This window comes from Phascolarctos cinereus, unplaced genomic scaffold (assembly GCF_003287225.1).
Source record: "Phascolarctos cinereus isolate Bilbo 61053 unplaced genomic scaffold, phaCin_HiC Scaffold_1;HRSCAF=81, whole genome shotgun sequence".
Taxonomy (NCBI): domain Eukaryota; kingdom Metazoa; phylum Chordata; class Mammalia; order Diprotodontia; family Phascolarctidae; genus Phascolarctos; species Phascolarctos cinereus.
The window spans coordinates 44,136,271-44,150,777 of NW_027555514.1; the positions used below are offsets into that span (position 1 = coordinate 44,136,271).

Genomic DNA, 14,507 nt, shown 5'->3' on the forward strand with positions numbered 1-14,507 from the left:
GCCATCGGCCCTGCTGCAACGCCCTAAAGATGACCAAACTTCTCCAGCCAATGCATAGATGTGTCGGCTGTCCCAATTAGAATGTGAGCTCCCTGGGAGCAGGGACTCTCTCACTTTCCTCTTCTATCAGCAATGCTTAGCATAGTGCTTGGCACATTTAATAAGCATTTAATAAACGCTTTTTTATTCTTTCATTTATTCCTCAGCACAAAGCCACACAGCGCTTGGTTTTGGCTAAAGTTTGAAAGAGAAGAAAAACCCAACATTGAAGCTCATGAAATGAAAAATATGTGCAAATAATTTCAACTTGAGTGATACTCCCAGGGGCTGGGGGGGGGAGGGGAGGAGGGCAGGATTCTTACCAGCTGAATAAGCAAGCTAATTAGGTCTGTCAGAGGTTTATTAACAAGCAAAAGGTCTTCAGCAGCCTGAGTGTCCCCTCCTGCACCATTCTTCTGGGCCTTTAATGGGAGAGAGAAAAAGAAACAGTCACCTTGTTGCATACTCAGCTTTTAGACACAAGTCCGGTCTGTTGGGTAGTACAAATCTGAATGGGAACAACAAATTCAAAAGGATGATATTCATTCTTAGGAGCAAGTAAGCAGAAGTTACAGGGGGAATGTTTTCATCCGCTGTACCCATGAGAATGAGCAAAAGGAAATTTAAGTGTTTTCATCTAAACATAACGCACACCGAATCCATACATTCTATAGAATATACCCTCTCTAAACACACAAATATGCTGGAGTAATGGGCTAAACAACAGCCAAAGCTTACTTTAAGTGTATATATTTTAAATATATACACTGTACATAATATTTTATGTGTATACATTTACACATACATATAAGCACATACATGTAGGTGCATATTTATCAATATACATGTATACATACACACATACATATATACTGCTCTCCTGATTAACTTCAAACACATACTGATTTACCTTTAGTAAGAGGGACAAACAGGAACAAGAAAATCAAAAGTAAAGGGCACGTATTTTATCTATGTTCCCATAAGAATTTTACTGTAAATACACAAAACTGGTAGGGGCTTTTCATTTCTGAACCTGAACTGAGATGGAAGAAGCATTTGCTTCCTTAGCATGGAATGTTTAGTAATTACACATTTCACTCAGATTCTCTAACCATGTTTTCATTTTCTCTCAGAGAAGATTAATTCACTTTAGGCAATGCCCGTTGTTAGAGCATGTAAGGCAGACACCAGGGAGTGCTGCCTCAGGTCAGAAGCTGGAACTAGAGGTTCCCTCTCCACAAAGCTATTGGTTCTCTGCTGCAGGCTGAACGGCAGGATTTCTAGTGTCCACTTTCCTCGATTAAAGGTACTCAATTAAGAATTAATGTTCATGGAAATAAAGTAGATGCCCATCAACTGGAAAATGGCTAAACTAATTGTGGGCCATATTTTAATATACTGTAAAAATAATTAACATAATGAATTCACAGATGCATGACTGATATGAACTGATGCAGAGTGCATCACACAGAACCAGGAAAACAAAATACATACTGACAACAATGTACAGGGAAAAAGCAACAATTGAAACTGAACACGGATGATAATGACCAAGTTTGTTCCCAGAGGAGAGCTGAGAAAACATTCTCCTGTTTTCCTTGTGGAGGAGGGGCAGCAGAGGTCCCTGACAAGAGGAATATTGTATATATTCTAAGCCATGGCTGTTGTGTTATTTCATTTTGCTGAAATGCTTTTGTTTTGTCTCTTTTTTCTTTATTCTTAGTCACAAGAGATAGATCACTGGGTAGGGGAGGGGCAAGAGCATTAATCAATGAAAGTGATGTAAAAACAAAACAAAAATGCAATAAAAAAAATAAAAGAATTAATGTTCAATCGATAAAAGAAAAATCATCTTCTAATTACATGGACTACTTTGGAATCAAATGAACTGATGATACCTATCAGCCTTGAACCTCTATATTTTCCACCAGCTTATGAGCTTATGTATGAAATGCCATTAGAAAGGTGGAGATTTCTCATAGGAAAGACTGTGCAGCACTAACCTAGAAGTCCCCACTCCACTTTCAAATCTCAGATGGTGATGATCAAATCTTTTTAAGTATGACATGCGACAGTTGGTCAATCTAGGTATTTCCTTTCTGAGGATATGTGTGTAGAAAAAAGCCTGGAGTACAAGGGTGTGCAAAGGACTCATCACTCCTTCCAAATTATTGCCCCGTTCTCTGTGAAGAACTGAAGATTGACTCTTAGAGCCAAAACTGACTGCCCGTGCATCTGCTCCAAAAAGCTTTCCATGCTGTCCAGTGATCCCAGGTATCAGGACAGCTTTGGTCACCCAGCCACTCCATGCTTTAAGAGGAGTTTGGGGGCACATGGCTGCTTGGAGGTAGGTATGCCTCAGTTGTGTTCAGAGCAAAAGTAAGTGAGGTGGGCTCACTAATCTAAGGCAAAAAGAGCACATGACAAAAGGAGGGGAAATGTTTGAGACCCACTATTTGGAAAGGCTTCTCCTAAAGACTCAGGCTCAGTCAGTGTCTCAGAATGCAGTGACCTCACCCATCCCTGCCCGGATTTGTAGCAGAGTGAGCCTTTTCAGGATCCCCTTTCTGTCTTTTTACCTACATTGCTTTTCTTTATGGGAAATGTGAATGAGAGAAGGGGAAGAAGGAAACCATCTGGGCACAAAGTTCTTGACCTAATTATCAGAGCTAGCGTATAACCTGACTGGCTCGGTTCCCTCCAAAGACATAGGAGAAAAGATCTGCAAAGTGATTTTGATTCAGGTTGTGAAATTAGTGGAACATCATGGACTCATGATACCTTGATGCTGAAGGTCATCGACTGTCCAAAGCTAGGGAGCTCTACCTGAGGCCACTGTTAAGGAAAGAACTCTGGCCCTGGAGTCCACCATGCAGATGCCACCATTTGTTTACTCGAAGAACTTGACCCAAATCACTTCTCCTTTGGGCAACTGACATTACACAGAGCCTAGATCAAAGGAGAAGCCTACCCGAGGCTGCTTCTCCTCTCCTAGCTTACCACCCCAATTATAGATACAAATCATGCCCAGCCAGCCTTAGGCTCAGGGGAAGCTTGTCCTGCATTGCTTCCATTTTCCTGGCTTCATACTTTGAGTGGTCTAAAGCCTTGTTCTGCTCTCTAATCCCTCATATCTCATTCACTGGCTCCAGTGCTACTGTTTGTATAATTTAGCTATAGTATCTATCCCTCAGCATCCTCCTTCACAGCCAAGACACGGTGACTGCAGGAAGGATTTCTTTGTTAGCTAATGCTATAATTCATTTCTCTAAAGAGGGGGGAAAAGGGAGGGAAATACTCCAAATACTAAAAAGTCCTTGACCCAGGACATAACTGAGTAACACTTCAGTTTCATTATTTCCCTAGGCCTTCTTGGACAGCCTGGCCTAAGGCCTAAGGTCTCATTCTACCAGGAATGTTCTAATCTCAAACTTGGGAGTGTATCTTCTGCCCTCTACTTTCTTGTGGTTTGATCCCAAATGATGGCTTTTCTTTCCAGAGCCTTGCTCTGGATGTGCCAACTTCTCCTGGTAATTTAGCCATCAGTAGCTTAAAAAATATGCACGTGTACCCCAGGCAACAAGTAAAATCCATCCATACTTCAATGGCCCCCAATACTCCTCCGTCTCTAAAGGGAGCATGGCTGGGGGGGGGCAGGGCATAATTAGATAGTTTATTTCTGATAATAACTGACCAACAGAAACAAGGAGATTGTGTGATATAATGAAGACAGGTCTGGACTTGGTGTTGGAAGAACTAGGTTCAAGCCCTAGTTCTATCGGGATAAACTAGGTGAGCCTGGATCAATCATTAACTCTCTTTGGCCTTGACTTTCTCCATCTATATTATAGGAATGATCTGACTCACATAACGCATCTCCTAGGGTTGTCTGAAAAGAAGCACTTCGTAAACTTTAGTTGTTATATAAATGTGAGTTATTCCTTATATATAAATGTGAGTTATTCCTTATCACTCCAAAAACTAATGGAGTCTCTTCATGCCACAGAGATCCCTAATGCTGGGCGCAGAGTTCAAGGAGGTCAAAAACAGAAAGAAAGGTCTGGTCTAATTTATAACAAATTATTCATATAGCAATGTGTGTGTATGTGCATGTGCATGTGCATCTCTGTGCGTGTATGTATGTACGTCAGCAAAGAACTAGAAACAAAATGGAGAGTCCACTGACTGGGAAATCTCTGTAATTGTGATATATTGACATAATGGAATACTACTGCTCCAAGAAATCATCAATGAGGAATTCAGAAGAACACAAGAAGATTTGTATGAACTGACATAGAATAGGGTAAAAAAAAATCATTTTTTAGCTTTGGCCCAACATTTTAACCTGTTGAGACATTTTTGGATCCTGACTCAGTTCCATCCAGTGTGTGAGCTATTTCTTCCAGCTCTGTGTCACCTGCATATTGGATAAGTGTGCCATCCAAGTTTTTATCAAAGTCACTGCTAGAAGGTTAAAAATCCACAGACCCAAACCACTAACAACCACATGAAAGGATGCTCTAAATCACTACTAATGAGGCTAATTGAGATATCACTTGTAAAGCACTTAGCTCAGTGCCTGTCATATAGTAGGTGCTATATAAATGCTTATACCTCCATCCCCCTTTCCCTAATAAGAAAAATGCAAACAAAAATGAAAACAAAAACAAAAAAACCCTGAGGCCTTGCCTCACACTCTAAACTGGCAAAGATGACAAAAGACAGGAATAGTTAATACGGGAGGCTTTGCTTCCAGAAGCAAATACAAAATGCTCTGCTTGGCATTCAAAGCCCTTTATAACCGAGGCACTTTAAAAAGAAATGTTTACCAGTTTACTGAAGGTAGGCACGCTGGTACATTTTTGGTGGAGTCTGGAATTAGTATAACCATTTTGGAAAGCAATTTGGAATTACACAAATAAAATGACTCAAATGTACATATCCACTAACCCAGAGGTTCTACTGCAGGGCTTATACCTCGAGGAGGTCAACGATCAAAAGAAAGTTTCCAGATTCATCAGGCAATTTATAGCAGGACTATAAATTGAGAACAAGTAACTGGAAACACAACAGGTGCCCATCAATTGGGGAATGGCTAAACAATTGTGGGACATGAATGTAAATAAATATTACTGTGCTATAAGAAATGTGATGAGTACAGTGAAGAAGGGAAAGATCTATACAAACTGATGCAGAGAGAAGTAATCAAAACCCCAAAAAAGCATGCACAATGACTACAACAAAACAGACAGAAAGAACATTCCCTCCCACATCATTAAAACTAGCATTTATATAGCACCTACTATGTGCCAGGCACTGTGCTAAGAGCTTTAAAAATATTATCTCATTAGATCACAAATTTCCATTTTACAGATGAGGAAACTGAGGCAAAAAAAAATCATAAGTGAATGTCACAAAATTATAAAAAGTATGGCTTGAAAGAAGAGCTATAAGAAAACATTCCTACCTCACCATTTTGCAGAGGTGGAATGTCTACAAGTGCATTACACATTGCACATGTTTTTAAGACTTTTCTGATGTATTAATCATCTGTGCTAATTTTTTTCCTTTTTTGTCTTTAAAAATATTCTTTGGGGGGACTGGGAAAGGGATACTGCAAAAAAAAAAGCTATGGGGATATAAAAAACAAAAGACACCAATAAAAATATATTTTTTAAAAAGCCACAGGCCAAGGAAAGATTGTACTAACAAGCCTCCCCCCCAACTGACACCAACCCATCAGTGATCCCCACTCTCTCATTAATCCTCAGTCTCTCCCTGTATCCTGGCTGCTTCTCTATTGACGGCAAACATGCCCATGTCATTCCTAGCCTCAAAAACCCCTCCCTTGATCCATCCAACCCTACTGGCTATCACCCTGTCTCTCTTCTCCCTTTTGTGGCTGACCTCCTGGAGAAGGCCACCCAAAACCAGAGCCTCTACTTCCTTTTTCTCTCATTCTCTCATTCTCTGCAATCTGGTTTCTCACCTAATCATTCAACTGAAACAGCTCTATGTAGTTACCAAGGATTTCCCAACTGCTGGATCTAATGGCCTTTTCTCAGTCCTTCTCCTTGGCCTCTCAGCAGCCTTCTTCACTTTGGTACCTCCTCTCCCTTGGTTTTCATGACACTGCTCTCTCCTGGTTCTCCTCCTTCCCGTCTGCTCCTTCTACGTCGACTTTGTTGGACTTCTGTCTAGGCTGTGGGTGTCCCTGCATGGGGCCCTCTTCTCTCTGCCCTCCACATTATTTCACTTGGTGGATCTCATCAGCACCATGGGTGAATCATCATTTCTCTGCAGGTGATTAGCCAGCCCTAACATCTTTCCTGATCTCTACTATCACATATGCAACTACCTCCTGAACATCTCGAAAGGGATGTCCTATAAGTCTTAAACTCAGCACGTCCAAAAGTCAACGCATTATCTTTACCTCCAAACCCTCCTCCCTCCCCTCTTCCTAACTCCTCTACTACTGTCCAGGCCATTGGACTCCTCACTCACTCTCACCTCCTCTATCCAATCTGTCACCAAATCTATCGTTTCTACCTTTGTAACATATGGCCCCTTGACTTCCATGACACTTCCACTGGCCTGGTATCAATTACCTTATCACCTCATTTCGAGATGATTGTAACAGCCCTTCTGGTGGGAACCCCTGCCTTGAGTGTTTTCTCCCCTCTAGTCTACCCTACACTCAGCCATCAAATAAATCTTCTTGAGGAGCAGATCTAACCATATCACTCCCCTATTCACAAATGCTAGTGGCTCCTTATTACCACCAGGATCAAATATAAAGCCCTTCAAAACCTGGTCCCTTCCTATCTTTCCAGTCTTTTTACACCTTATTCCTCTGAGATCAGTACAGCTAGGTGGTGTAGTGGATAGAGTGCCAGGCCTGTAGTCAGGAACTCATCTTCCTGAGTTCAAATCCAGCCTCAAACACTTCCTAGCTGTGTGATCCTGGACAAGTCACTTAACCTTGTTTATCTCAGTTTCCTCATCTGTAAAATGAACTGAAGAAGGAAATGGCAAACCAGTGCCTTTACCAAGAAAACCCCAAATGGGGTCACGAAGAGTCAGATGTAACTGAAATGACAACAACACACCTCTGCGATCCAGTGACCCTGGTCTCCTTGCTGTTCCGTACACAAGACACTTCATCTCCTGATTCCGTGGATTTTCACTGACTGTCCCCCATGCCTAGAATGTTCCCCCTTCTCTCTCCATCTCCCTTCCGATCCTAGCAAAAACCCCTCCTTCCCCCTAATGACAGTGTTTTCCTTCTAAGATGGCATCTCCAAGTAACCTCATACATATTTCTTTTTGTGCATCATTGTTTGTGTGTGCTCTCCACCCAGTAGACTGTGTGCTCCTCGAGAGCAGGGACTGATTTTGGGTTTTTGCCCTTCTTTGTATACCCAATGCTTAGCACAGTGCCTGGAACATAGAAGGCACTGAAGAAATGTTTGTTGATTGACTGACTGGAAAGTTCTCCCACCAATGTAGACTGGAAACTCCTCTGTAACAGGAGCATGAGAAGGTAAGGGTCAGAGAAAGGATTTGAAAAAAATAGTAGGTGCTTAATAAATGCTTGTTGACTTGCTTTTAAAAAAAATTATTATCTTTGAGATTCACAACATGTTATAGTGAGGAACACTGAATCTGCCCAGTCAGAAGAAATGTGGGTTCAAATTCCAGCTCTGACACTTACTAGTTGTGTGACTTTGGAAAAATCACTTAACCCTGTGACTTTGGAAAAATCACTTAACTCTCTTGAGCCTCAATTTCTTTATCTGTGAAATAAGGATAAAGCCACTCACACTACTGACCTCACTGTGTTGTTTCAGTGTTGTTTCAAGGAAGGCGCTTCCTAAAGAAGCATATAAATATGCATTATGACTTTGATCACAGTTGTAAAAGAAATGTTTTGCAAAGGTAAAAAATTCTATATAAAGGTTTGGTAACGTGACTATGAAAGCTAGCTTCTGCTCCTAAGCTTCTTCTATCCTTGGAACGGATATTTTCTCAAAGCAAATGTAGGTTACATTAGAGGAAATCCTAGCTCTGGGAGTTAAAGAAAGCTGAAGAGGAAACATGGTTTTAAAAGCATTTGTAGTTCACTATTTCAGGGGAATGTGTCTTGAATGCACACTCCATCTATTTCCCCAGCCGCCATCCCTCATAACTCAGTCTTAAGTATTTATCTTGGTTTCTTTCGAGGCTGGCACCAGGTATCATGGCTGCTAATGGAGATCAAAGGCAGCTGTCAGGGATGCCAAGCAGAGTACACATATACAGTAAACATGATGAGGGGGGATTCTATAATTGAATTAAGGAGAATGAAACATGATTAATTCATTACCAAATTTTTATGAATATATAAAAAGAGGCATTATTGATGAAGGGAGTAAAAAGATATTCATGAGTGTCTTCCTAATCATTTACACAAGCAGATTTCCATCGTTTTGGGGTCCTTCAGTTTCTGATCCTTTTCATCTACAATCTACCTGACAATCTTTCATTAGAAGCATCAAAGCCATTTTTGAGAGGAACTATCTATTGTGTCACAAAGAATTTACAACCACCACAATGGGATCAGATATAAGAAATGATGTACTTTTAAGATGAGATTTTTCATTGTGCTAGTGTGACAGGTAGTGGGGGAAAAAAAGCCAACAGAAGTCTAAGTGTTCACGAGTGTCTGACAATTTTTATACAGTTTACTTAAAATTAATGTAGGGATATGTGAAAGGGGAAGTTAGGTCATTTTCATCAGCTTCTTTTTGAAGAAGAAATGACTGTCAAATATATATCAAGCATCTATGAAAGCCACCCCGCCCCCCTTAGTTAGGGGCCTTGGGTGGAGTTGCTTGTGCAAGAAAGTCACCAGGCTCAAAATGGCTATGGTAGGAACTATTTTTCTTAATGGTGACCACTGTAGACTAAATAAATATCCTAGCGATCTAGTGTTGCTAGATCTACCATCGTGAGCCTTGGAAAAGGATTTGATCAATTTGCTTTTGCTTCTGAATATAAAAACAAGAATTCTGTTGTTTGTTATTTGCTATTTCAACAGGAAATTGTAAGGAAAACTGAATTAATGTTCTAAATTCTAGATGACCAAAACACAGAAAATGCTTTTAAAAAATTAATATCACTGGGCAATTAGTGCTGTCAGTTTGAGCATGCAAGTCTAGACTAGTTAATCACTGAGGTCCCTCTGAAAAATTTGATCATATGTTGCTAATTGTCAAAGGTCACAGTTTTGATCCCCCAGATGGGCCAATCAGCTGCATTTCTGTTTCATAGCCAGATTGCCCTAATCTCTAAATCAAAATTTCATGCCTATGGTCACAAGAGGAAGCAAGTGAGAGAGTACATAGATCAATTAATGACAAACTATTGCTTCTAGCAAATCAACTCTGAGTGCACGTCCTATGTGTAGGAGGTCAATGGGGCAATATCTATGTGGGAAGAATGGGGAGGCAAATACTCTGATTCCTCCCAGAGGCTGGGGTTCCAGGCCAGTCCTGAGCTGGATCTAAGTTGGCTGTTCTGTTCCAGGGTGGGATAGTTAGGGGCTAACGGTGGGTCATCCATGGTCAAAAGGTCTCCCTACCCTTCTGCCTCTTCCACTTCCCTTAGAAATCACATAGTCAGGTTTTCTGTTCCTGATGGAGGCCACCTAATAGAATCCTATTCTTTCTTTCTCTTCAGAACCTTTTAATTAAGTACATTTTAAAATAAGATGCAAAAAGAAGAAAAAGAAAAGGAGAAAGGGGATTGGCTGATGCTCTGCCCTCGCTGATTACCTGTAGCGTCATCCGAACAATGGTAGACGTGTGGATGAGCATGCAGTGCAGAATGTCAAGCAGGGAAAACAGCAAAGCATTGGCAGTCTTGATGTTGTTTTTATTGTCCATGTCCAGGTACAAGGCTGAGGTTTCAATTAAAAGGTTGCATATGTGCTGGACCAACCCTGAGGGAAAAAATGGGAAAATTAAATAGATATAGACACATGTCATCCATGAGGAATGATGCCAGAGAAGCCGTGGAGAGAATGTCACCAGAATGCTGCATGCCTGGAATTAGAAATGGGATGGTCACCTCTTTCATTGTGGAGGAAGGAGAAAGGGCAGGGGCAGAAGCAGAAACACAAGGTATGTTCTGGGGAAAATGTGTTAAGTGGAAGGATTACAGAAGGGAAAGGTAAGAGGTAAGATCAGTAAAGTAGGGGGGAAGGCAGCTTGGAAAAGGCATGGAATTCCAGACGCCAGATTTTACTCTTTTAGTAACAACGAGGATTTTTAGGTTTGAAAGCAGAGGAATGTAGCACGGCAAAAGCAGGATTTTATAAAGATTGCTAGATGAATAGGGGGCAGGAACTAGGAGATTGGTGAGAAGGAGACCAGCCAGGAGTCTACTGAAATTGTTGTGAGCCACTGAGGACCTACAGTAGGACATTAGTATAATGGCAACAGAAATGAAAAGGAGAAGAGCATTTTGAAACAGGAATCAACAGCAGAGATGGTGATAATCAGTCACCAAATTAAGCAAAGGAAATAAGGAAAACTGCAAGATTAGTCTAAGGCTCAAACCTGAGTAAAACAGAATAATAATTATACTAATTATAGCATTGACAGAAATAGGGAAGTCAGGATAGGAAATCAATTTTAGGAGAGTGATCACCTTGGTTTTCAATATGTTGAACTGGAGGTGAAAACAGAGCATTCCAAGGGTGAAATGTCCAGTAGACTAACTGGAAATTTGGGCTGGAGTTTGGGAGGGAGGTGAGGATTGGCAGTATAGATCTAAGAGGTATCCACACAGAGGCCATCCCTGAAGCTGTGACAGAGTGAATTCTCAGAGACAGTGAGTAAACAAAGAGCAGAGGATGGAACACTGAGTCTTGGGGAGATCTACAATGAGAAGGGATGAGGAGCAGGAAAGCCTGGTGGGGCTACTTACAGTGTGACTTTTGGCAAGTTAATTACCTTCCCTAGTCCTCACTTTTTTTTAATCACCTGCAAAATGGTAATAATGATACTTGCACTCTATTTCACTGGGTTGTTGTAAGGATCAAACCACATAAGGAATATGGAGTAGTTTCTGCCAAGTGCTATATAAATGTGTGTTACTGTCATTATGATAAAGGAAAGGCACAAAGGAAGAAATATAAACCGAGCCTTTAGTACAGTCATATACTGTGCCAATTCAAAATGGAAGAGGGATTCCTTACTAATGGTGATGCCCTCCAGATGCCCCTGGTTGTGAAGGAAGCCTGAGAACACGACAGGTTCTTCTCAGTAAGATATATGACCAGTCATAAGATTGGCTTAATGATCCAAACTGGAAAAATGAAGTGGAAAAGTAGAAAAACAATGCCGACTGCCCCAAGGATGACGTGCAGTTGGATGGACAGTCTACTCTGTCTTTTAGCACCTCTTTCTTGGACAAGCACTGCAACTGGACTAGGAGCTGAGCCCGGAGGATAGCAGGAAGAAGAGAACGGGTTAGATTGCATGGGAAAATGTGTGATACTTTCAGTGATCCCCATCTGCTCTCTGACACAAAAGTGACCCAAAGGCAAAGGAGAGATGGATAGAGGGCATAAGTAGGCTATCAATGATAACCTAGAAGCCTATGAGTTGCGTGAAGATGCACCCAGAAAATGTAAGATTAGAAAAGGAGGTGGGTTGGTCATGTGACAAGAGCAAGTAACAGATGCACAGCTCAAATACTGCATTGGTAACTAACTAAAATGTTAAAAGACCTCATGAAGGGTCCCAGTAAGTACATCTGGAAGATCCTCTTCAGGGAATTTATGGGAGCATGTGATCTCTACCATTGGAAGGAATACCGACATTGATGAGATCATGGTTCCAGTGAAATGTTAAAAGATGAAAGAAAAAGAGAAGAACCCTATGGAGTCTGACAGCTTGCTAGTGATAGCTCTGTGTTAATGGAGGCCTTTAGGAGAAATGGAGGGAGAGTTTCAGGGAGTAGGGGGCAATTAACATGCTGCCGAGAGGCCAAGCAGTGAAGCCTGAGAAAAGGCCCCCAGATTTGGCAATGTGGCATTCAGAAACTCAGTGGTGGCTCTGACGAGTAAAACAGCAAGATGGTCGTAAGCTAACAGTCTTCACTTTCTGCCCATCTCCAATCTCACAAGCCTGCTAGGATTAGTCTGGTGACTGAAAAGCTCAGAGACAATGCATTATTAAGCAATGAATTAGTATTAATGAAGAAAGAAGGGAAGGAAAAGAGGGCATGGGCGAGGGAGGGGGGTGGAAGGAAGCAGAAATCATACTTTGTTAATCCAAAAAAAAATTCCAAGGATTATTTTCTTTTCCTATTTAACTAAATCACATATAATCACATACAAAAAAAGTTATTTTGAAATACTTCTGAGGGGCTCCAGGAAAAGTAAAATGTTAATGTGTACAGGCTCTTCTCAGTTCTAGGTACTGTGCCCCATTACACAGCTCTTTCTTAAAATAAGTGTAGTTACAGACCCCATGGAAAGTTAACCTTAGAGATGCCATGATTCTTAACATACTGTACACTTATGTCATTAGTGAACTGGATGAAATATAAGCAAGCTAATTGTGCAGTAGATACAGCACTCGACGTAGAATCAGGAAGATCAGAGTTCCAATCCTGCCTTAGACACTTAATAGCTGTGCGACCCTGGACAAGTCATGTAACCTTTCAACCTCAGTTTCTTCATCTGTAAAATGGGTTAATGACAGCACCTATTTCCAAGGTTTATTGTCAGAATAAAATGAGATAATGTTTGCAACGCTCTTTGCAAACGCAAAACCATGGCTATTATCATCACCATCATAACCATTAGTATTAATGTTATTATAACTGATATTGACATGGTGTGTATTTATGTAATGTCACTAGTAAGCAATACCTCTCCCACTCCCGGTTATAACTGCAGGTCTACTAGAAACCAAGTTGATGATCATTTCACCAGAATAAATTTTAGTAAACCTAGCTAAATAGTACAATAAAGGGGAGACTGTATCATTACTAACAGCCTGCAAAGCTCTACGTCACCCAAAATTTAACCACTAACACCTGTGGTCATGTCAAGTTGAATGAGTTAGTCTACATGTTTTCTGATGAAATCAACCAAAATCTGGATATGAAATCTACCAGCATTCAGAGGCCTCTCTTGGATGGATGGAGAAGGTGACAGGACAAACAAACTGAGAACGTGACTGACCACAGTCTTTCATGCACTCCGAACAACTGGTACAAGCTAGAACCTTTCCTCTATTCAAGGGTTAATAAGGAGCTAGCCACAAATTAAAAAAAAAAAAAGATTAAATGAAGAAGAGTAGACAAGTGGGCTGTGAACTTGGCATGGAATATGGTTCACATTGGCAAGTGATACAGATGTTACTAGACATAGCCATCCAGAGCAATCTGTTGGAGGGATCACCCTTAGGAAAAATAGAGCCAAAGGAGCGGAGCAGAGCGTCAGAGGCCACCTTGTTTGCCTTTGTAGTGTGAGGAAGTCTAGGACCTCGTGAATTTCTGATAGACTCTCCAAGGCCACTCTTCCTCACTCAAGCACAAAACAGGCATAAGCCAGGATACTCTCTCAGAGCTAGGGAGAAGGGCCTTTGAGCTACACCCTACAGTTGGAAGCTATCTACAATCTAACAAACAATATACATTGAAAATGCACTCCAGTGAAACTGTGGATCCTTGGAATATTGCAATAATACTCACCGAATTGTTGTAAGGGGGAGAGTACTAGGTTATACCATGATTTACTCATATTATTATCTTGATCCCGATCAGCTGGCACGCCAGACTTCTATATCAGTTATCAACAGTAGAGCTGGCATCAGTTAAGAAGCATTTATTAAGCACCTGCTGTTTGCCCGGGGCACTGCACTAAGCATGGGGGACACAAAGAAAGGACAAATCTGTCCCTGAGCTCAAGGGACTCATTTGACAACACACCAAAACCGTCCATACAAGATAATGTACCACAGTGTAAATAGGAGGCAATTTCAGAGGGAGGGCACTAGGGTAGGCTCAGCTCAGAGAAGGTAGAAAAAAGGCAGGATAGGCATAGTTAGAACTAGGAAATCCTTGGTTTTGGCAGCAAACTCTAATCCAGGGATCAAAGTGGGACCCTGTAATCACAGATTCAGAGGGATTTCTTTCCACGTTAAAAGACACACATTTTGTTTTTATATGAGGGGAATGACCAGGAGGAAAGGGCCTGATTCCGCTTCCACATGCCCAGTCACTCAGGACTGGTGAAATATATCCTCATCTAATAGGAAAGGAAGGGGATAGGATACCAGGTACCTTTGTTTTCTCACACTGAAGCCAAGGATGGAGATTTGTACAGGGTAAGAACAAAGTGCCAAATTTACTTTCTATACTTGGCAGATGAGCGCTGAGAAAACCATTCTGGATTTAAAGAAAATAAA

The 14,507-nt window shown here is 41.2% G+C and overlaps 1 protein-coding gene across 14 annotated transcripts in view; it reads right to left on the reverse strand.

Moving 5' to 3' along the window:
- Positions 1-14,507, reverse strand: part of ULK4 (unc-51 like kinase 4) — a 651,508-nt gene that overhangs the window by 213,826 nt on the left and 423,175 nt on the right. For 13 of the 14 annotated variants that reach the window (XM_078151680.1, XM_020987361.2, XM_078151694.1 and 10 more), the window contains 2 exons: positions 9,855-10,021; positions 363-461 (listed from right to left, as the gene is read on the reverse strand). In XM_078151680.1, coding sequence (XP_078007806.1) covers positions 363-461; positions 9,855-10,021 — 266 coding nt within the window. Of the gene's footprint in view, positions 1-362; positions 462-9,854; positions 10,022-14,507 lie in introns of those variants that run through there. The other variant, XM_020987364.2, reaches the window with a different exon arrangement.